A 23026-nucleotide genomic window follows, 5' to 3' on the forward strand; every position below is an offset into this window, starting at 1 on the left:
CACCATAACCCCACCCCTACCGCTACCACCAGCAGTCAGTCAGGCGCGCTCTCAGCTCATCTTTCAAATCCTGAAAAAGAGTGCGCTAAAGAGGAGAAATGTTATTTTATTCTCATTATATCTTACAAAGAGAATTTGTTTTACAATTTGTATAATATTTGTTGTGAAGTAAAACTTTGTGACTTTGTTTATTTAAGAAAAAAATCCTGAAAAGAAGTGCACTAAAGAGGAGAAACGTCATTTTATTCTCATTATATCTTACAAAGAGAATTTGTTTAACTTTTTTTATAATATTTGTTGTGAAGTAAAACTTTGTGACTTTGTTTATTTAAGAAAAAAATCATGAAAAGAAGTGCACTAAAGAGTAAAATCTTTAAAACCAAATCTAGCGGTATCGCACACCTCTACTGAAACGTCATTTTATTCTCATTATATCTTACAAAGAGAATTTGTTTTACATTTTTTATAATATTTGTTGTGAAGTAAAACTTTGTGACTTTGTTTATTTAAGAAAAAAAATCCTGAAAAGAAGTGCACTAAAGAGGAGAAACATTTTTTGTTAACATGCTACTTGAAAAGAGAATTTGTTTTTACATTTTTTATATTTGTGAAGTAATAATTTTGTAATTTTGTTTATTTAAATAAAACAGAAGTAACCAAAAGTTGTTTCTGAACAAAAGCTTTTGTAGTACTGATTTTAACTGATTAATAACCCAAAATGCAAATCACAAAAACAAATTAAAAGTCATAAATTCATTTAGATTTAGGTTGAAGACGCATCCACCTTAATTATTAAAAAGTATCGGTATCGGTATCGGCGATTCTGGCCCTGTATTTACTTGGTATCGGATCGATACCAAATCTAGCGGTATCGCACACCTCTATAGCCTACTAGCCGAGACTCTTCTTTATGTGTACAGATGTGACGTAATGACGCAAAGACATGCTTGAATCTCCCGCGGAAATCCACCAGTACCACTGGAATTAAAACATTATTACAAGTTTACCGTTTTGAATCGAGCTAAAGCAAGCAGATAGTTTTGAACACTGGCTGGTTATGTATTTTATCAAATATGTATTTTGGATCATTTTTAACCCAAAAAAGCTACGTACTGCAGCTTTAACAACAATGGATCAGTAAAAGTCATTTATAATTGTATAAAATATTTATATTTCAAATAAACGCTGTTCGTCTAAACTTTTTATTCACCAAAGAATCCTGAAAAAAATATTTTAAATATTTAAAATCCTATTAAATTAAGAAGAACAACTGTTTTCAACATTGATAATAATAAGAAATGTTTTTGAGCAGCAAATCATCATATTAGAATGATTTCTATAGGATCATGTGACACTGAAGACTGGAGTAATGATGCTGAAAATTCCGATTTGCATCACAGAAATAAATCACATTTTAAAATCTATGAAAATTGAAAAGTGTTAATTTTAATAATTTTTCACAATATACTGTTTTTACTGTATTTTCGATTAAATGCAGTCTTGATGAGCACAAGAAAATCGAAATAAAAAACAATAAAAAAAATCTTACACACCCTATACTTTTAAACGAACGGTAGTGTACGAAAAGACCCAATTGCAATTCATATGCAAATATTACCTCATAGCTGTTAGATTATGAAAAAAAAGCACTCAGTCAGTGTTAGTCAATGGGAGATTTAAAAAAAAATAATAATAATACATTGCTTAAAAGATTATAATGAAAAACAGTTAAAAAAAAAAAAAAAGAAGTACGAGGGATAACGTGGCTTGAAAGTAGTACCGGTACTATAAAAAAGAAAGCGTATGTTTGGAATGTAGAAACTGGTTTTGATTTTAGATTTTTTTTTCACTATTTAGGTTTTTGCAGTTCACTAAATAGTCAAAATATTAAATTTATAGAGCAATGACAACAAATGTTGCTTAAAATAGTTTAATTATAACATGTCACACTGCTGTCACTGTTTGAAATGTCATGTCAACTATCCAGATGGAGTATAGCGTTCGAATGACCCAAATGAAAGCTTGTTGTAAAAGGTTCTCTCGATTATTTTAGAACTTTTTATTTTTCAGATTCTGGACATGAGGACAGAGACAGCTGGAGTTAGTGAGCATCAGAGGGAACCTCAGAGAACATATCTGCTCACTATATGCCTAAAGGAGGGACGTGGACTGGTCATTAGAGACCGCTGCGGTGAGTGTCAAATATCTGTGTGTAACACAACACACCCTGAAGCACTACACACATCCTACATTTCAATAACAAGCAGTGTTTTCTTGTTTGTTAAGTGGGAGGTATCGAAACCCAGCAATACGGGATTGTAGTGTAGATGCGTTAAGGTGCGTGTGTATTTTTATATATATATATAATTCACATTTTAAATAGTACACATTTAATTACTGATATCAAAAATGCATCCTGTGAATTTATAAATGACTTGCCATTGCATGTCACTGTGTTTTTAATGATAAAAGCAATAATTGATACTTGATGGTTATTATTTACTGAGGGATGTGTGCATCCATATTGACCAGTATGTCCAGCCAACCAACATTTTAAATGCAATATTGTCAATAGATTGCTTTCCATCTTGCTTTATTGCAGAGTTGTAACTAAACTGACTTGGAGACCAGATAATCATTGTCTTGTGTTAAAAGTATGAGCGCCTAATGAGGAGTGCCATAACACGCCAATATTGTACTGGTAACTGGTCCCAATAGATGTTTTACTGGAAAGCATATGAACTCATGTTAACGCGCAACGCTGTTATCTTTTCCGAGCTGCAGTTTATAAACAAACACCGTTGCCCTTTGTATTATCAAACGTAATCTCATGAAAGTGTGTATCTATACCACGAATTTAATTTCTCGTGCTATTTATACGCCAAACATGTTTTTTGCGTGCATATGCTACGCACTGTAAATGGGGTGTGGAGTGCGTGCATATTACAGGCCAAAAGTGCGTATCATATGCACGCGAAAACTGCGTAGGCCTATCATATGCATTATTTGGCGTATAAATAAATGGCACGAGAAATTCGTGGTATAGATACGTGCTCGCGGCTTTCATGAGATTGGGCTGGTTAGACAGACAGATAGAGAGAGATGCACATCAACTTAACTTTTTCTGTTCTTTGCTGACATCAAACTTGAGAGGAGAGAACACAAGTCTGCCCGTTCGCTGTTCTCGCAATTCACTCACATCATGGTGTTTTTCTCTCAGTCTCTCTTTTCGTGACCAGAAGGATAGTTCTACCAAAAAAAACTCGGGAGAATAAATACTGTAACAATAAATACGTTTATTGATAGCCCAGCAAGCAATAAAGTTCTTTGGCGTAGAAATTAGCTACTTCCATAGCTCGCAATCCGAGGGTCCGGACTCTGCATTTCCTGCCTGAAGACGAAGGCAGAGGCGCAGCCGACCCCCTGGGAGGTATAGGAGGGGACCATCCTGGGGGTGGTGGGGAGGATGGAGGGGAAGGGACCATCCTGGTGGTGGTGGGGAGGATGGAGGGGAAGGGACCATCCTGGTGGTGGTGGGGAGGATGGAGGGGAAGGGACCATCCTGGTGGTGGATGGGAGGATGGAGGGGAAGGGACCATCCTGGTGGTGGTGGGGAGGATGGAGGGGAAGGGACCATCCTGGTGGTGGTGGGGAGGATGGAGGGGAAGGGACCATCCTGGTGGTGGTGGGGAGGATGGAGGGGAAGGGACCATCCTGGTGGTGGTGGGGAGGATGGAGGGGAGGGGACCATCCTGGTGGTGGTGGGGAGGATGGAGGGGAAGGGACCATCCTGGTGGTGGTGGGGAGGATGGAGGGGAAGGGACCATCCTGGTGGTGGTGGGGAGGATGGAGGGGAAGGGACCATCCTGGTGGTGGTGGGGAGGATGGAGGGGAGGGGACCATCCTGGTGGTGGTGGGGAGGATGGAGGGGAAGGGACCATCCTGGTGGTGGTGGGGAGGATGGAGGGGAAGGGACCATCCTGGTGGTGGTGGGGAGGATGGAGGGGAAGGGACCATCCTGGTGGTGGTGGGGAGGATGGAGGGGAAGGAACCATCTTGGAGGTGGTGGGGAGGATGGAGGTGAATGAAAGCGTCAGCATCTGCGAACTCAAACATGTGTAAGTAAGTACCGGTCTTATATACCGCAAGTATTAGACACGATTGGATAGATGAGAAGGTAATAAGTGACGTACACTCTAAAAAATGCTGGGTTGTTTCAACCCAAATTTGGGTAAAATATGGACAAGCAGCCTTTGGGTGAAATTTTTTAATTACATTTTTAACCACACGTTTGGGTTTGTCCATATTTGACCCAAAATTGGGTTAAACCAACCCGGCATTTTTTAGAGTGTAGCAATTGAGTCTTCCTGGCAGAACTTAACGCTAAAGCTTCCATTTCCGCTTAATTATCTCATCGATGTTGTAAACTTTGATTGACGCGCTTTGATACGAGGGGGAGGCGGGGCCTTGAGTAATTTGCGGGTTGTATAGGGAGGATCGGCTCTGTTTGCAATTCCCTTGAGTGCCAGTGATGACATAGAAATTACACTATTGACCTTTAAAAGTGCATTAAATATCTGAACAACACTTTTGATATTTGAAATCGACACCCAAACAAACACTTCGCTCCCTTAATTGGAACACGCTATGCAACACAGCTAAAGCCTTGTTCACACTGTCAGTCCAAATCTGATTTCTGTGCATATCCAATTGGAATCTGATCATATTTAGCAAGTCTGAACGGCAAAAAAAAATCACATGAAATGCATTTTGAGATGCATGTTATTTGAAATCCCATTTAAATCGCATTAATGGAAATTATTTTCAGTCTGACCGCTCTAATCGGATTTCACATGATTTATATCACTTTCTCGCGTAAAAGGCCTGTCTGACCTGTCACCTGGTTATAGAAAACATGCCGAAAGTCGCTGCAGAAACAAGGTTGTGTTGTTGCGCAGAACCGGTCAAGCAGAAAATTACAATACAATACAGACATGTTGAATTTTGAGAAGCCTCCTACCCTTCTGCCTCAGAAGATGTAGTAGTTTAACACGGCGGATACACACTGTCATGTTATAAAATAAGACATCTGTATTGCAAACCCCTCCACTTTGCTGTTGTTGTCATTTTTGGCGAATGCCTACCAACGCAACGCCATTGCCATAGAAACCAATGCTGATATTCTGGAAAACGAAAGAGCGCCACGGCCCACGGGACACACAAATCGGATCTGAATAGTTGCGATGCTCAGTGTGGACAGTCAATAATGTAGAACAGATTCCAATCGGATAAACAAATAATTGGATTTGGACTGACTGTGTGAACATAGCTTATGCTGGTGCAACAGACACTCTCACAATCAGCTGTGATTCTTCAACAACAGCTGCATACAACAGCATATTTTGGTTCTGTGATGTATAGCAAAAACCAATGTGACTAACATATCGAGCAGAATCAACGACAACAAACAACGCAACCTCGGCGTACGTTTTCAGGCCTTCCCACTATCTAACGTCTCTCCAGTGCTGGAAAGCTGTAACCCTTCTTTTTCCAAATGATATTCCTCTGACCTATTCCTCTTCGGTAATATCTCAGCTAGTGTTTCCCAGAGAATTTTGTGAGACTGTGGTGAGGGGTAAGATACTTTTGTAAATTTTAACCCTAAATGGTCTTTGGGGACAAATGTGGGCACATTTTTGTTAATCTTAGCGGTACAAGATTTGGCTACTTTACCTGAACACACATGAAAACAAAGTTGGAATTGATTCAACAATGTTAAGCGGTTAAAAAAAATCCTTAATTGGTCCTTCGTGGACAAAAGTGGGCACCCATAGGAAATGAATGGGTAAGACTATAATTCAGAGCAATATTTTTCCAATAAAATCAATAAATCCAACACAATGCAGATCATACATACACATAAACGAAGTGGTGAGCCTGTACAACAATCTCAATGTGGCAAGCACTCACACTCACACACACACACGGTGCATTTTTTGTTTGGTCAAATAAAAAACAGTCACTCACACATACACAAACAATGACTTGAATAACTGAGCAATTTTTTTGTAAATGTGTTGATGCTTCCAAACAAAACATGTTGTACATTGTTTATTCTTACCTGTTTGTTTCAATTTACTGGAATGAATATTTTTACTGAAGTAAAAAAGAAAATATATAAAATATAAAAATAAGCATATTTTACATTAAAAAATGTTACTCTTAGAGGTAAATAAATTCAAAAATAGCCCAAAAATGACAAAATAAATGCATAAATTGAATGTTTTTATTTTATTGAAGATAGTGTTATGATATATATATATATATATATATTAAATAGCCCAAAAATTACAAAATAAATGCATAAATTGAGTGTTTTTATTTTATTGAAGATAGTGTTATGATTATATATATTTTAAATGTGATCACATTTGTGCCCAAATTTGTCCACGAAGGGACTCATTAAAGGAGAACTCCGGTCAATTTTAACATTGAGCTCATTTTTTTGTACATTTGGAGTGCTGTCAGTACAGACAAAAACGACAAAAATCAGTGTTGCCTACACCGTGTTATCCTCTTTTTAAAATTCGCACCCTGTTGACTTCAATGGGGCAAGTTCTAAACCTGCTTTTAGCCTCTTAACATCCTTGATTTGTCATTACAAGTGCACAGCCATGTGAGTGGTGTTATTAAGAGTGACCACGGTCCACGGACCACAGTAGTCGATTGTCGAGTTCGCGCGCGCGATCGTTAGTTATATTACTTACCAATGATCGCGCGCGCGAACTCGACAATCGACTACTGTGGACTTCGAACGAAACCAGGAAGTAAATACAGGTATGTGAGCTGGCTGAATTAACATCATTTTTAATAATATCTTTCAGAACTACTGCAGTCAGATTGACCGTGGTCACTCTTAATAACACCACTCACATGGCTGTGCACTTGTAATGACACATTAAGGATGTTAAGAGGCTAAAAGCAGGTTTAGAGCTTGCCCCATTGAAGTCAACAGGGTGCAAATTTTAAAAAGAGGATAACACGGTGTAGGCAACACCGATTTTTGTCGTTTTTGTCTGTACTGACAGCACTCCAAATGTACAAAAAAATGAGCTCAATGTTAAAATTGACCGGAGTTCTCCTTTAAGGTGCATGAGCGTTAAAGTTAAATTCATCTATCCATTAAAGGAGCTGTATGTAAGAAATGTATTTCAATTAATCATAAAATGGCCCTGATGTGTCTCTAGACATTAAGAAATCATGTTAATTTCAAATACTTATATCACTGACAACAGTAGTACGGCCACGATATTGTCATTTAAAAAGTGAAGTTGCAGCCCTCAACTGATGTTGATGTTGCCATCTTGTGTTTTGGCCTGAAGCCCCACCCTCCACCTATCTACCAATCACGAAGTCAGTAGTGTTTCGGCATCCGGGTTGCCAGCTCTGCTCTAGTTGAAAGCTCCTTGTAGCAGCCTATGTTCCTGCTGGATTCTGCAGCCTATCTGGCAACCTCGAGTCAGGGGGGAGGGGGAGGGGATACACAGCTCTACAGTAATTTGAAAGTGATTGCAGTACCGATTTTGCCCACAATCTTACATACAGCTCCTTTAATTCATTAAATTCATAAATTCATCGAACTGTCTTTGAGAGTTCAAAATTAAGAGCTCCAACTCATGTTCAGTGTGCAAATTGAAAACTGAGCCGTTCTGAGATGCTGAAAACACCGGATCACGAGCCGATGGCGTGAGCAAAGTGTGCACTTCACTTTGAAAGACACAGCGCAAACAGACTATATGTTTATTTAATCAAATAACAGTCTTTTGCAATTTGGTAAGGGCACAAAGCCATATCACACTTTCGAATTTTAGTTCGTTTGATAGATACTTTGCCAAAGCAATGGTGGAAAACAACGTTAGACATTTTATGTTATTATTATGTTTTGTAATATTTTAGGTTTACTATGAAAGATTAGTCCATGGCGGGCCACCACCGTATAGGTAAATAAAGGGAAACACTGTCTCAGCCATCTCTCTTTCTACAGTCCCTCTTTCACTCTCTCTTTCCTCCCCCAACATGTGTGAATTGCTGATTTTCTACAAGAGTGTTGTGATACTCTGTGGATCGGTCCATTCCACCTAGTTTTTCTCCCATCTACACAGCCAGGACTATGTATAATATTTTTGAACGCATGCATTGCTTTCATACATCAGACAACATTCCTCACAGCACATTCAAACCTGTCTGCAACCACACCTGAAAGGCACACCTTCAACCTTTAAAGTGACTGTTGACTTTACTGGCACACGAGACACTCATTCGAGACATGTAAAAACAGACAGACAGGTGGGAACTAGGATATTCATTGGCACACTTCCTTTTATTTACTGCTGTTTATTGCTTCTGCTTGCGTCATTGATACGTGGCTCATTAATCAAGCTCTTTTCCCGTTTACCAGTCTGTGTATTTTGCTTTAATTTCATGATTTGTGGTCGTAGGCCTGTTAAGCTTTTTCAGAGCTATCCCATTGCCATGTTTTCTCAAGAATTTGAAACCGATCTTAATTGTTCCCTCTTTTACCAGAGTTTAGAAAGATTAGGATATTGTTACTGGCCTTTTCCTACTATTTGTTTATTGGCAGTTTTCTTACAGTACGTGTGTCTTTTATATGATAGAGCACCTTGAGGTTTACAGTCAATATTTGCATATTATAGTCAGTGTTTGCACACATGCTCTTATTGTTGATGATATCATATTGTTGTTTTAAAGTCAACATGAATGGCTGATTGCAACTCATTTTACTTCTGTACAGAATATTCAGCAAACAGGACATTTCAAATACACACTACCATTCAAATGTTTGTTTTGCGGTAATTAATGTTTTAAAAGTAGTCTCATGCTCACCAAGGCTGCATTTATTTGAATAAAAATACTGTAAAAACTGTAATATCGTGAAATAGTATTATATTTTAAAATGACTGTTTTCTACTTTAATATTAAGTACTTTATTCCTGTGATGGCAAATCTGAATTTTCACCATCATTCTTCAGTGTCACAAGATCCTTCAGAATTTTTAAAAAAAAAAATTATTATTATTACCTATGTTGAAAAATTTGCTTAATATTTTTCAGGATTCTTTGATGAATAGTTCAAAAGTTCAAAAGAATGTATCTTTACTGCCACTATTGATCATTGTAATGTGTCTGCTAAATAAAAACTTTTCCACAATAAGACCAGGAACTTTAAAGCTGACTTTGATGAAGGGTGCAAATAAAGGAGCAACTGAGGACCGGTCTTGCTCAGACTTACTAAATGCTGCCCTCTAGGGTGCACCAGGGTATCAGGCAGCTAGGCAGAGTGCTTAGTATTTTTTAAACTGCCTTATTGAAGCCCCTTTTTTATCCATCATTTTTTATAGCAGCTAAGCCTTCCAGAGGTAGTTGCATTGCAAACTTTTCTTTCTTTTTCAAAATGACAGTCTTCTCTGGAAGTGGGCTGGTTTTGCGTCATGCACTGATGTTGCACTTAAGTATTAACCACATCCTTGTCAGACTCAGAAGCAAACCCACACACATGACTAAACTAACTGAATGTACTGCACATGTCATCTGATTGAAGGGAAAACAATTGGGAATGCACTTGCATTGAAGTTTTCAGATTCCATTAAAAGGTTAGGATTTTTCTTTTTACTGTGCCTTCCCTAAAGTCTTTTCAAATCACCTTGAAGAAACACTAAGATCACATATTTATATCATTGACAAATTACTATGTCTGAGTTGTCAGATATTTAAAAGCCTTTTTTAAATACAAGTGTTCCAAGTTTGTTATCTTTGGTTTCATAGATTTTGATTAAGTGTCAATGCTAACAAATGTCAAGTAACCATCAAGTAAAATGCAATATCACATTTATTTACACACTGAATACACAGGTGTATGCATCCTATTTTTATAAAGGTTTTCAAATTTTTTTTTTATGTAAGACACATTTTTGTAAGCATTTCTAAATCGTCCATATTAAGAAAAAAAAAACCTGAACTAACTTGTGCCATAAAAGTACATATTACTTAATTTGACATTACCATATCACGAGGGTCTACAGGGGTTTTCTCTGTAAAGTAATTTCCTGTTTTATGGTTTTGTTGTTATGTAACAATGGCCTGCATGTTAGTTATACAATGTTTGATTTACAAAAGTTGTTCAAATATTAGTGAAATCTGTTAAAGCAAATCTGCAAATAAATAAATAAAAGACAAGTAACTGTAAAAAAAAGTCTAATTAAATTAATTTGGCAAATTATTTTTATTTACACTACCTTTTTTACTTTTATACCCCAAATTTTCATTCAGAAAATGAAAACAGTCATCTTAGTAGACATGTATTCAAGTCATTGTCTGTAGGAACTGCATTTTTATTTATTTTTAAATAAAAAATACATTTAACCGGAATTTTAATTTTGTATTAAGAAAAAAAAAATGAGTAACAGGTTTTCACATGTAAGCTTTAACACATGTAAGGACTATAGCTCAGAAATTTCAGGTGGTCAATAAAAAACAAAAAACTTCTGTCTCCATAGGCACAAGTGATCCATATGTGAAATTCAAGCTGGATGGGAAGACCTTGTACAAAAGTAAAGTGGTGTATAAGAATCTCAACCCTTTCTGGAACGAGTCCTTCTCCTTCCCGATCCGCAACCTGGACCAGAAACTCTTCATCAAGGTACTTGTTTACTTTTCTGTGGCATAAATCCATTAACTTTCACATTATGCTGTGATATGTACTGTATAGGTGCATTAAGCAGTCCCATCCATCGATTATTCAGGTTTACGATCGAGATCTGACATCGGATGACTTCATGGGGTCCCACGGTGTTGTGCTGAATACACTGGAACTTGAAAAGTAGGTCAATCTGAAATGTTTGTGTTCAAGGTCAAACCAAGAGTGTGGTTTCTGATGCTTTTGTTCTGTCTGGTCTACAGGACCAGCGAGATGGTGCTTCCACTGGACGACCCCAACAGCCTGGAGGACGATATGGGTGTCATAGTCATCGATATCACTTTATCTGTGAGGGACGGCAAAAACAAAAAACATTTAACCAAGGTAATGGATTTAAAGAGCTGCTTAGGCAAGCTAATGACGAACTCACTCCACTAACTCGTGTTCACATTATTTGTTTCTGTTATGAAGAGATGGGTCCAGAGGAAAAAAAGGAGCTTTACGGTGAGAAGGTTTAGTTTTAAATTGCCTCTAATCTGTTACTAATCGTATTTTGATTCTTGAGTGGTCGTGTCAGCGCTCTCTCATGGATTTATTGAAATACTTCCTGTAATAACATATTCGAAGCAAATTGTTCCACAAACAATGATGTCTGTATGTTAATGTGCATTCAAAAACAAGCTAAATTCACAACCAATATAACAGTGGTTCTCAACTTATTTATTTATTGTGCACGTCAAATGGTGACCAGAATATTTGTTTAATTTTGACGGTGTCCTGCTCTCGGCAGCCAATAATTGACCACAGAAAGCACCGTGTTTATTGCAAATAATTTGTAATGATTTTAGTCTGGGTTATATCTTGTATAATATTTTTCATGTTTTTTGAGAATGAGGCCATGCCGCACAACCCGACCATGCTGACATCAGTCTAACTTGACTTGCTTTTACCAAGTGACAGAAATACTGTAGAGTTTGATCGGGTGCACACTGCATGCCCTTTGATGTCATCAACAAAAGATAAATGGTGTTTTTTTCCTCAATTTTAAAAGTTAATAAGTCTATTTATTTAGCGTGATTCACTAATATCATGCATTTTATTGTTTGCATTTTCCCTGCATCCCACTAGTTCAGAACCACTGTGGTAATAATATCCAGAAACTTTGCATAAGAGATCTCAATATCACATCCCAATATGTTTATTGATCCTCAGGGAAGTGCAATAGAGCATAACAGACGTCTCACAGAGTCTATGAAGAAGAGTCAACTCTGGACCGGCGTCTTTACGATTACTCTGGTGGAGGGCCGGGACTTACCGCTGGATGGACAGGGTGACGTGTTTGTTCGCTTCAAACTGGGAGATCAGAAATACAAAAGCAAGGTACTTACTGGGGAACTTCTGTATGACCTGTTCAGCTCTTCGCTGACACATTCAAATTTAGAAAGGATTAGCAAGAATTAGGCTTTAAGTTTGCCTTCATTTTCACAGAATCAAGTGAAGAAGGTCAACACACTGTGGAGAGAAAAGTTTGACTTCAACCAGTTCCCTAACGGGTCCAGTATTCTAGAGATTGAAGTGGTGGGAAAAGAGGGACGGAAAAATGAAGAATGTTACGGACAGTGAGTTCAAGAAATAAACTAAGCTCTTTTGACAGAAGTTGGCATAATATCAATTACATCTGAAAATAATCTTGTTTATAGTAAGGCACTGGAAGTGGAACCAATGGGCAAATAAATAAGTGTTCAAAAAATACATACTCTTTCTAAAGGATATCCTCCAGACATCGAATGAGACGTTAAACCGAGGTCCTGACTCTCTGTGGTCATTTAAAATCTAATGGCACTTCTCGTAAAGAGTAGGGGTGTAACCCCGGTGTCCTGGCCACATTCCCTCCAATGGCCCTTGCCAATCATGGCCTCCTAATAATCCCCATCCATTGAATTGGCTCTATCACTCTCTCTCCTCTCTCCATCTATAGCTGGTGTGTTGTGAGCGCACTGGCGCCGTTGTACTGTGGCTGCCGTCGCATCATCCAAGTGGATGCTCACACTGGTGGTGGTTGAGGAGAGACCCCGACATGATTGTAAAGTGCTTTGGGCTTACAGTAGTACGTATGAAAAGCGCTATATAAATGCCTCATTCATTCATTTATTCATTCATTCAATACATTGTGGCATGAGAATAGTTTTATAGAATTCCTGTAAAACCTTGTCTGTCCAAACTTATACAGTGTCCAATATTTCAACTATACAAATATATGAAACCAGACGATGCACATTGCAAGGATACAAGGATATTTTTTACATTAGAAATATAACTATTGGAAATAGATAACTAGTAGTTATATACATATATCAGGAGTGACTGTTAAGACTTTAACGTTGTGACAATTTATATTTTAAATGATGATTGTTCTTTTAACCTTTCTATTTAGAGAATCCTGAGGAGAAAAATATATCAAGATTTCCACTTGTTTAATTAAGCAGCACAACTGTTTTCAACATTGATCATAATATGTAATGTTTCCTGAGCAGCAAATCAGCATATTAGAATGATTTCTGAAGGATCATGTGACACTGAAGACAGGAGGAATAATGTCCAAATTTCAGCTTTGCAATCACAGGAATAAATTACATTTTAAAATTTATATTTACATAGAAAACAGTTACTTTTAGATTGCACTAATATTTCACAATATTGCTGTATTTTTTTGATCAAATAAATGCAGCCTTGGTGAGCAGAAGATAGTTCTTTCAAGAACATTAAAAATCTTACAAACCCAAACTTTTCAACGGTAGGGAACACTTATAAATGTAGCCACAAAAACGTGTTGAATTTTACAGCTTAAATAATTTAAAATAAAGTGGTTTAGCAAAAATACAAACACATTTTTGCTTATAAACCTTTGGAATGCATGAACCTGTTTACATTTGTAATCATATTTAAAAAAAAAAATCAATTAAAAACCGAATCAAGTTTGACATTTTTCCTTGGTAATTTACATTTATGCCACAAATGCTGTCGATCGAGCTTGACTTGGATTAGTCACAGAACATTAAACTCAAAAGACTTTCTCAGGAAATGAATTTCCTCCTTGTAAAGACTGGTTTTGTGTTTAAGGCCTTTTGTGTCTGTGTGCACATTGCAGGTGTGAGATCAACTTGTCCGGGCTGCCCTTGAATCAGCCCACATTGTTTACAAGTGAGCTTGACCTGGGCAGAGGCAAGCTGGTGTTCCTCGTCTCTCCCACTCCCTGCACTGGAGCTTCCATCACGGATCTCGTCGCCCCTCCACTGGAAGAGCCTCATGAGAGGGACAATATGCTTGTTAAATACGTATGTTAAACCGCCCTCTTTACCGTAGTACCTCTTTACCGCAGTACTTGATCTCCCTTAAAATCTTTTCTTTTTTTTCCGTCTTGGCAGAGTTTCAAGAACTCTCTGAAGGACATGAGAGATGTTGGTTTTCTTCAGGTTAAAGTGATTAAGGCCACTGACCTCATGGCCGCTGATCTGAATGGTATTATTTATTATTTTTTGATTACACAAAGAGCCTTTTTTGGTTGAGAGCATGGGTGTGAGCATGTCAACAACCACATTCATTGGACCTTCTGTATATTTTTAGGAAAGAGTGACCCATTTTGTGTCCTGGAATTGGGAAACAACCGGCTGCAGACCCACACCATATACAAAACCCTCAACCCTGAGTGGAATAAAGTCTTCACCTTGTCAGTATCACTATAACTTTATTAATGTACACTGCCATTCAAAACTTTAGGGTCAGTAAGATTTTTTTTTTTTAATGAAATTCATTTTTATTCAATTGAATGCATAAAAGTATTAAAGACATTTATAATGTTACAGAACTTTTATATTTCAAATAAATTTGAATATATTCAATTAGAAGACAGTAATTTTAAATTATAATAACATTTCACAATATTACTGTTACTACTGTATTTTTTATCAAATGCAGCCTGGGTGAGCATATGAGACTTATCAAAAAAAAAAAGAAAAAAAAAAGATCTTATAGACCACACACTTTTGAACGGTCAATGTCAACTCTATATATACAGGTATACCAAAATAATAGTAAGATTTATTCCATTTCTCTTTATGACCAGCCCAGTAAAAGACATTCATGAAGTTCTGGAAGTGACTGTGTTTGACGAGGATGGCGACAAAGCCCCAGATTTCCTGGGGAAGGTGGTCCTTCCTTTACTTTCAGTAAGTGCAGACTATTGACATTCTTCTTTACATTGAAAGCGATGGTGTGCAAAACATCTTAATTTATTAGAATTGATATATTAATATGTTTGAATGTAGTTTAATGTTTCTTATTGCAGATACGTAACAGTCAGCAGGTCGCCTGTCCTCTGAGGAAAGAGAACTTAGGAGGACTATCTAAAGGAACCATAGTACTGGAGCTGGAAGTCATCTACAATTCTGTGAGTCTTGACAGATGACAACAGAGAGATTATGCCTTTAAATGTAGGGTTGGCAGTTTTGGAGAGGCTAGCGATAGCAAGCTAGCTTTGAAAGCATAAGATCCCACCCTCCCTTCAGAGCGTCTCCAAAGCCATGCCTCCTTCAAAAACATGTACGTGTTTCCAAGGTGTAATGAGAGACAGCATTAAATGACCTCATGTCTCAAAGCACATAACATCACAATAATAATGAACATAAACAACTCGTTGTTTTGGTTCAGGAGGAACTGTAAAAGGCGGCTGGTGTTTGTGTGTGGCGCTCAGTGACTGACGTCTGTTGGAGGTATAGAAATACATATGTTGACAGGGAGGTAGGACATCGTATCATTGCATTTTGACGAATTTTTTTTTATCTCGAGACTTCCACAGAAGATATATGTACTTTTATTCTATTAATAATTGCTATCAGGATGTGAAGAGAGTTTCAACCAGTATAACAAACAGTGTTTATTAAAAAAGAATCCTACCCTACCTTTAATAGTTCAATATAATCTTTCTTAGTACTTCACTCAGCCAACCAAAGACTATTTTAAATTACGTTTACCTATTAATAACCTTTATGTTCTACAATGCATGCACTACAACACACTACCTCATAAACCTTGCCATATGCCTTCAGTGGCTTTATGTGCCATATATACATTTCAAAGTAGTATATTCACGTACATTTAAATGTGCAATATACAAATTCTATGTGTAATACATACTTCTAAGTTAACATTTTATTAATAAATGTTAGGCAATATACTGTATTTATGCATAATATTGTGTGTGTGTTTATGTGTGTATAATATATATATATGTGTGTGTGTGTGTGTGTGTGTGTGTGTGTGTGTGTGTGTGTGTGTGTGTGTGTGTGTGTGTGTGTGTGTGTGTGTGTGTGTGTGTGTGTGTGTGTGTGTGTGTGTGTGTGTGTGTGTGTGTGTGTGTGTGTGTGTGTATATAAACTCAGCAAAAAAAGAAACGTCCTCTGACTTTCAACTGTTTTTACTTTCAGTGAACTTAATGTGTGTAAATATTTGTATGAACACTAAAAGAGTCAACACCATAAGACATAAACTAAAAATGTTTCACAGACATGTGACTAACAGAAATAGAATAATGTGTCCCTGAAAGAAGGGAGGCTCAAAATCAAAAGTACCAGTCAGTATCTGGTGTGACCACCAGCTGCTTGAAGTACTGCAGTGCATCTCCTCCTCATGGACTGGACCAGATTTGTCAGTTCTTGCTGTGAGATGTTACCCCACTCTTCCACCAAGGCACTTGCAAGTTCCTGGACATTTCTGGGGGGAATGGCCCTAGCCCTCACCCTGCGATCCAACAGGTCCCAGACGTGCTCAATGGGATTGAGATCCGGGCTCTTCGCTGGCCACGACAGAACACTGACATTGCGGTCATGCAGAAACTCACGCACAGAACGAACAGTATGGCTGGTGGCATTGTCCTGCTGGAGGATCATGTCCGGATGAGCATGCATAAAGGGTACCACATGAGGGAGGAGGATGTCTTCCCTTTACCGCAATGCATTGAGATTGCCTGCAATGACAACAAGCTCAGTCCGATGGTTATATGACATACCGCCCCAGACCATGACGGACCCCCCCCACCTCCAAATCGATCCCGCTACAGGGTACAGGCCTCGGTGTAATGCTCATTCCTTCGACGATAAACACGAATCCGTCCATCACCCCTGGTGAGACAAAACCGTGACTCATCAGTGAAGAGCACTTTTTGCCACTCCTGTCTGGTCCAGCGAAGGTGGGTTTGTGCCCATAGGTGGCGTTGTTGCTGGTAATGTCTGGTAAGGACCTACCTTACAACAGGCCTACAAGCCCTCCAGCCTCTCTCAGCCTATTCCGGACAGTCTGAGCACTGATGGAGGGATTGTGTGTTCCTGGTGTGACTCAGGCAGTTGTTGTGGCCATCCTGTACCTGTCACGCAGGTGTGATATTCGGATGTACCGATCCTGTGCAGGTGTTGTTACACGTGGTCTTCCACTGCAAGGACGATCAGCTGTCCTTCCTATCTCCCTGTAGCGCTGTCTTAGGCGTCTCACAGTGCGGACATGGCAATTTATTGCCCTGGCCACATCAGCAGTCCTCATGCCTCCCTGCAGCATGGCTAATACACGTTCACGCAGATGAGCAGGGACCCTGGGCATCTTTCTTTGGGTGTTTTTCACAGTCGGTAGACAAGTCTCTTTAGTGTCCTGCGTTTTTAGAACTGTGACCTTAAATGCCTACTCTCTGTAAGCTGTTAAGATCTTAACGACCATTCCACAGGTGCATGTTAATTAATTGATTATGGTTAATTGAACATGCATGGAAAACATTGTTTAAACCCTTTACAATGAAGATCTGTAAAGTTATTTGGATTTTTACAACATTATTGTTGAAATACACAGTCCTGAAAAAGGGACGTTTCTTTTTTTGCTGAGTTATATATATGTGTGTGTGTGTGTGTGTGTGTGTGTATGTATATGTATGTGTGTGTACTTCTTTCTATACTGTACTTTTGATTCTTTATTTCCCTTGCTCTCTGAGTGTTTCCACTCTAGATTTGTATTGTGTACAGTGACAATAAAGCATCTTACCTACTTACAGAATATGAGAACATTTTTAAATGGTTGAGCTCAGATACATTTTCAGCACCTGATATATTCTTGTGCAAATAAAGTATCTGCGAAAAATGTCATATGCTTAGATATTGGATATTTTTTTAGCGTTTGCTTGTTCGATGTCTTGACCAGGTCAAAGCGAGCATTAGGACCTTCACGCCTAGAGAACAGAAGTTTCTTGAGGACAATGCCAAGTTTTCTAAGAAGGTATGAGTTGGGTAACATTCACACAGAAAAGTCTTCTGAAGGTTTCAGTTGTAGGCTATCTTTATGAAAAATATGAGCTGGGAATTGGTATATCAACAGGTTCTTTCCAGGAATGTTGTTCGCGTGAGGAACCTTTATCGTGCATTGTGCCACGTCAACCAGTTCATCAAAAGCTGTTTCCAGTGGGAAAGCGTGCAGAGGAGCATCATAGCATTTATGGTGAGGCACTTTTATTCGTCAATCTCGTTCATTATTCATTTTTGTTGTTTTGTGCTGTATGATTTAGTAATAAATCATATAAAGGCTGGGTTACTTTTTTATAGCAGCTTACCTTACAGTTAAGACTTATGGTTCCAGATTCAGTACCATGGTATCATTATAAACACATACTCTGGTATTTGGATAGTATTGGTAAAATCTATTTGAAAGAAAAAGTATGGGTAGTGCCACGGTACCATATCCAGTAAAATGTAAGAAAAATGTACTTTTCTGTTATCTAGTGAAACATTTTGGGTAACACTTAATTTTTACGGTCCCCTTTAGACATTCTGTTGGCTATTAGTAACACTGCAACTACATGTCAAATAACTCTCATTAGAGTATTTGTAATCCGTCTGCATAATATCTGCTAACGCTTTATTTTAATGCTTCACAACAGACATTATACTGACTATAAGTAACTGTGGAAGTACATATCAACTTATTCTACTAACCCTAACAGTCTACTAATACTCTTAGTTGACCGAGTTAGTTGATAGAGACATGTATGTGCAACATTACTTAGTCTATAGAATGTAATTAATCGTGTAACTTCAGGGATAGTTCACCCAAAAATGAAAATTGTCATTTACTCATGTTGTTCCAAACCTGTACGAGTTTCTTTCTTCTGCTGCCCACAAAAGAAGATATTTTAAAGAATTTTGATAACCAGACAGTTGATCGTGGCCATTCATATTTTTTTCCTAAAATGGAAGTCAATGGCTACCATCAACATCAAGTATTTAATTACCAACATTCTTTAAAATACCTTCTTGTGTGTTCAACAGAAGAAAGAAACTCATACAGGTTTGGAACGACATGAGGCTGAACGATCATTTTTGGGTGGACTATCCCTTTAAGAGAAGCATTGGGATTATGTAAATACATGATGAATATGTGCCCCTCGATTAGTTCCAGTCTTCATGAAACCTAAATCTTCTGTGTTCTCCTGCAGGTCTTTGTTCTTACCGTGTGGTACTGGGATTTCTACATGCTGCCCATGTTCATGGTCCTCCTCATCATATGGAACTATCTCCAGATCGCTTCTGAGAGAGTCACCAGAGACCTAGTGGGTGATTTTTGGCTTAATTGACTCCAGACAACCAGCTTGTGTTGTCTATTATTATAGAATATCAAAAAGAGTGGACCATCTCAGTTGGGAATTTAGTTAGCATTTGTTTTAGTGGTTTAAAACTGACTGTAAATGTGACAGGCTGACATGAATGAGCACAGTTTGACTTCCTCCGATATGTATTGTCATCTGATCAAATTTAAAAAGCAATCTCTTAAGACCTTGTTAACTTTCATTTTAAAATGATTAAAAATAAGGCGTTTCTATTGCAGGACACCATGGAGTTAAATGAAGATGAAGATGAAGATGAAAAGGTATAATTATTTCCAATTCACAAATTTCCTTACATTCATTGATTCCAGGGAATACGCATGGCATTTATTGTCCTACAGTAGGTCTTTTGACATTTTAGATTTCAAATGTGTCTTCTTGCAGGAATCTGAAAGAAAAGGTTTGATGGAGAAAATTCACATGGTTCAAGAGATTGTCATTACAGTCCAGAATCTTCTGGAGGGGATAGCATGCTTTGGGGAAAGAATAAAGAAGTATGTGTTTTGTGTCTGCTCTCACATACAGTACTATATTTGTTGTACATTTGTAATGGATATTGAGAGAATAGAGGTAATTGCATAATATACTCACTACCGTTTAAATATTTGGGGTCAGTTAGATGTTTTTGAAAGAAGTCTCTTATGTTCACTAAGCCTGCATTAAATAAATATTTAAAAGAATGCACGGGTATATTTTCATTTATTTTGAATACTAGCACATTTCCATAGACCCAGAAGCTTATGTCATGAATGAATATAATGAAATTAGTTTTGAGGGCGTCAAAAGAGCAAAACTGCAAAATGTCTTTCTTTTTTTCTCTCAGTACATTCAACTGGTCAGTGCCGTTCTTGTCTAATTTGGCCTTCCTGGTTCTCACTATGGCCACAGTAATCACTTACTTTATTCCAGTACGCTACATTATTTTATTATGGGGTAAGATTACAGCAGTGTTACTGTCTAACAATTCTTTTTTTCAAATCAGTAAAACCATTGAACTCAAATACAGAAGTTCTTGATGTGAACTGTGATGTGAGATCTGAGTTATCAGTACTAGAGATTGTTCAGCATTGTTATTTTTTTTTTTAGGTATACATAAATTCACAAAGAAACTGCGCAGTCCTTATGCCATTGAAAACAATGAGGTGATGGATTTCCTCTCCAGAGTGCCTTCAGATGTCCAAATGGTAATAAAAATAAGGCCTGTAAACTTTTCAGCTTTTTTTATTGTAATGTGGTGTTTTCTGTACGGATAGATGTCCATTTATCAATACAATGTCTTGAAGGTATAAATATGTCAATATAATTAAAAGCTCCTGGCAAGTTTTTCCACAAAAGTTTAACATCTAAAAAGATAACTAGTATTTTTTTATGACCATGAACATTCATGTAAATTTATCCTTTACAATTTACATCCTACAATTTAACACCATAATAAACAAACTTTTCTTAATTTAGATTGACAAAGAGTCTTGTTTCCACCACTGAATAAAAAATTAAAAAGTAAATTGCGAGTCAAAGAAAAAATTCCCATTTGTGATTAACAAGTCAGAATTGCAAGTTCATATCTCACAATTTTGACTTTCTCAAACTTCTGAGTTTATAACTCACAATTCTAACTTTTTCTCAGAATTGAGAAAAATTCAGAATAAACACAATTGTGAGGAAAATAATTTCAGAATTGTGAGATAAATACAATTATTAAGAAAATAAGTCTCAATGATCTTTTTTATTTCTTTATTATTTCTTAGATGACTAAATGCTCTGCCTTTTCTCAGTGTGCTCATTTGTCTGGAAGCTTCTCGCATCTTGATTTCTTTTTCTTCTTCATTCAGGCGCAGTACACCGAACTGAGCAGCTGTAGTCTTCACAGTCCAGCCAAGAGAAAGAGAGCATCACCGTAGACACTAGAATGGGAAACGTTGGTCTCCTGAGAACATGTGTGTGAAGAACCTTTGAAGGTGCTTGGACACGACGGCCAGGGAGTGATTTGAACATTGTGCTTATTTTATGCGAGTGAACTGAAATCATCCCCATCAGATGGTCCGGTCTTCACTGCTGGGTCGTGCTGAAGCACCTTGGTTAATGACACAGACACGTATTAACACTCTAGCAGCAGCAGCTCTGTTGCATTGAGTGCTGAAGAAATGTAACTTGATAAACTGAATGGTAAAAGTATAGAATACACCACATTGGGCCTTAAATATGCGTCTATAGATGCAATGCCTGAACGACACATCATGAACAGTATGAGTGCAATACAATGTAGTGCTTTGATTTACTATTTTATATTTCTTTATTAATTTTCTTTTTTTTTGTCCTATCAGACTTGTAAAATATGTTTTAAGGAGTTTGTAAAGTCTCATTCTATATGAGCCACATTTTTTGTTGAATGTACATGAACAGAGAACTGAACTTATATTGTAACAAAATTTTCTTTTGAATGTTTTTGTATTATGTAAACACATTGTTTTAATTTATTTTTAATCTTTTATTTACATTTTAATTATTGCATGGAAAAACTCGCTTGAAAATGAGTACATTGAAAGTGCCTTTGACAAACTCTAGTTGTGAATACTGATTTTTAACTACACTCTCTTAAAAATTGTATTTTTGTGCAATATAAGGTTCTATCTAGATGTTGTTTTGGATCTCAAGTCAGTAATTGTACATAAAAAAGCCTGCAAGTACACTTCTGATTTGTATCTCCCAGTCTTTTCTTCTGCTCAGGTGGATATTATATGCGGTATATCACAGATGTTGTCGAACAATTATTTTTGTATCTCTTTTATACTAGCCTTCTATATTGACAATATTTCCATTTTGTATAATCATTTAACAGTAAACATTTACTGTGTAGGCTCATGAGTTTTTATAGATCTTATCGAATAATAAGCAGAATAGGCTAAATGCTAAATTAATTAATGCAGATTTGTAAGTACGAATGTGGATAAAGCAATATAACCTCCAAATTCCTTACAGAATGGTTATTTGAGAAGAATCAGCCACATAGTGGCAGTGTTTTCCTTTCATGGGAATCTATCCTGCAGTTCATCTTTTGCGCTACTGAATATCAGGGGTGCACCCGCACCCCTTTCTATCTATTCCAAGAAGCTGCACAATCCGTTTTATCGTCTTGAAGTTTTTTTAAAATGGGTTTTTGTTAAATGCCAATACGAGCTGTGGTTTACACAAGCTCAAGGTATTTTCACGTTTTATTAATCGACATAAAATACAAAAATACCCCCTTGTAATTTTCTGGTGTCAAAGGCGGTTGCTAACAAGTGGCTAAATGGGACTACAGGCTGTCGGGGACATTAAATATCAGAACAACGAGCAGGTAAACTCTTTCCACAGCCTCGCTGTATATACTCGCGCTCTTGCAAGCTAATAAGGGGAGAACTTCCAATCTCAGTAAACTTCCGGCTTCTGAACTGGTTGCAGTTCCACTCTGGTTCCATATGAGGGCGCTCACAGGACGAGTGCAGAATGAATGCTATACCCCTCAAAATCCACTTTTCTCAGGATATAATTTGTCTAGTAATTTGAATGTTGTATTTTAAACGAGATGCAAAGAAATTACACATTGTTGGGTGTTAGATTTTTTAGAGTCACTTATTTGCT

The 23026-nt window shown here is 37.4% G+C and overlaps 1 protein-coding gene across 2 annotated transcripts in view; it reads left to right on the forward strand.

The window, feature by feature from the left end:
- The window catches only part of mctp2b (multiple C2 domains, transmembrane 2b), a 36401-nt gene extending 14243 nt beyond the window's left edge, over positions 1-22158 (forward strand). Inside the window, exons 4-23 of one of the 2 annotated variants that reach the window (XM_056259185.1) lie at positions 2071-2191; positions 10574-10716; positions 10820-10896; positions 10977-11097; positions 11185-11217; positions 11926-12093; positions 12202-12332; positions 13862-14048; positions 14139-14232; positions 14338-14440; positions 14837-14939; positions 15059-15160; positions 17950-18024; positions 18124-18243; positions 19238-19351; positions 19627-19668; positions 19790-19899; positions 20229-20338; positions 20492-20589; positions 21238-22158. In XM_056259185.1, coding sequence (XP_056115160.1) covers positions 2071-2191; positions 10574-10716; positions 10820-10896; positions 10977-11097; positions 11185-11217; positions 11926-12093; positions 12202-12332; positions 13862-14048; positions 14139-14232; positions 14338-14440; positions 14837-14939; positions 15059-15160; positions 17950-18024; positions 18124-18243; positions 19238-19351; positions 19627-19668; positions 19790-19899; positions 20229-20338; positions 20492-20589; positions 21238-21306 — 2121 coding nt within the window. In that variant the 3' untranslated portion in view covers positions 21307-22158. The remainder of the gene's footprint in view (positions 1-2070; positions 2192-10573; positions 10717-10819; positions 10897-10976; positions 11098-11184; positions 11218-11925; positions 12094-12201; positions 12333-13861; positions 14049-14138; positions 14233-14337; positions 14441-14836; positions 14940-15058; positions 15161-17949; positions 18025-18123; positions 18244-19237; positions 19352-19626; positions 19669-19789; positions 19900-20228; positions 20339-20491; positions 20590-21237) is intronic. The other variant, XM_056259186.1, reaches the window with a different exon arrangement.
- Positions 22159-23026: the final 868 nt, after the last annotated feature.

This window comes from Rhinichthys klamathensis, unplaced genomic scaffold (genome assembly GCF_029890125.1).
Source record: "Rhinichthys klamathensis goyatoka isolate OS25496 unplaced genomic scaffold, OSU_Roscu_1.1 h1tg000165l_1, whole genome shotgun sequence".
Taxonomy (NCBI): Eukaryota; Metazoa; Chordata; class Actinopteri; order Cypriniformes; family Leuciscidae; genus Rhinichthys; species Rhinichthys klamathensis.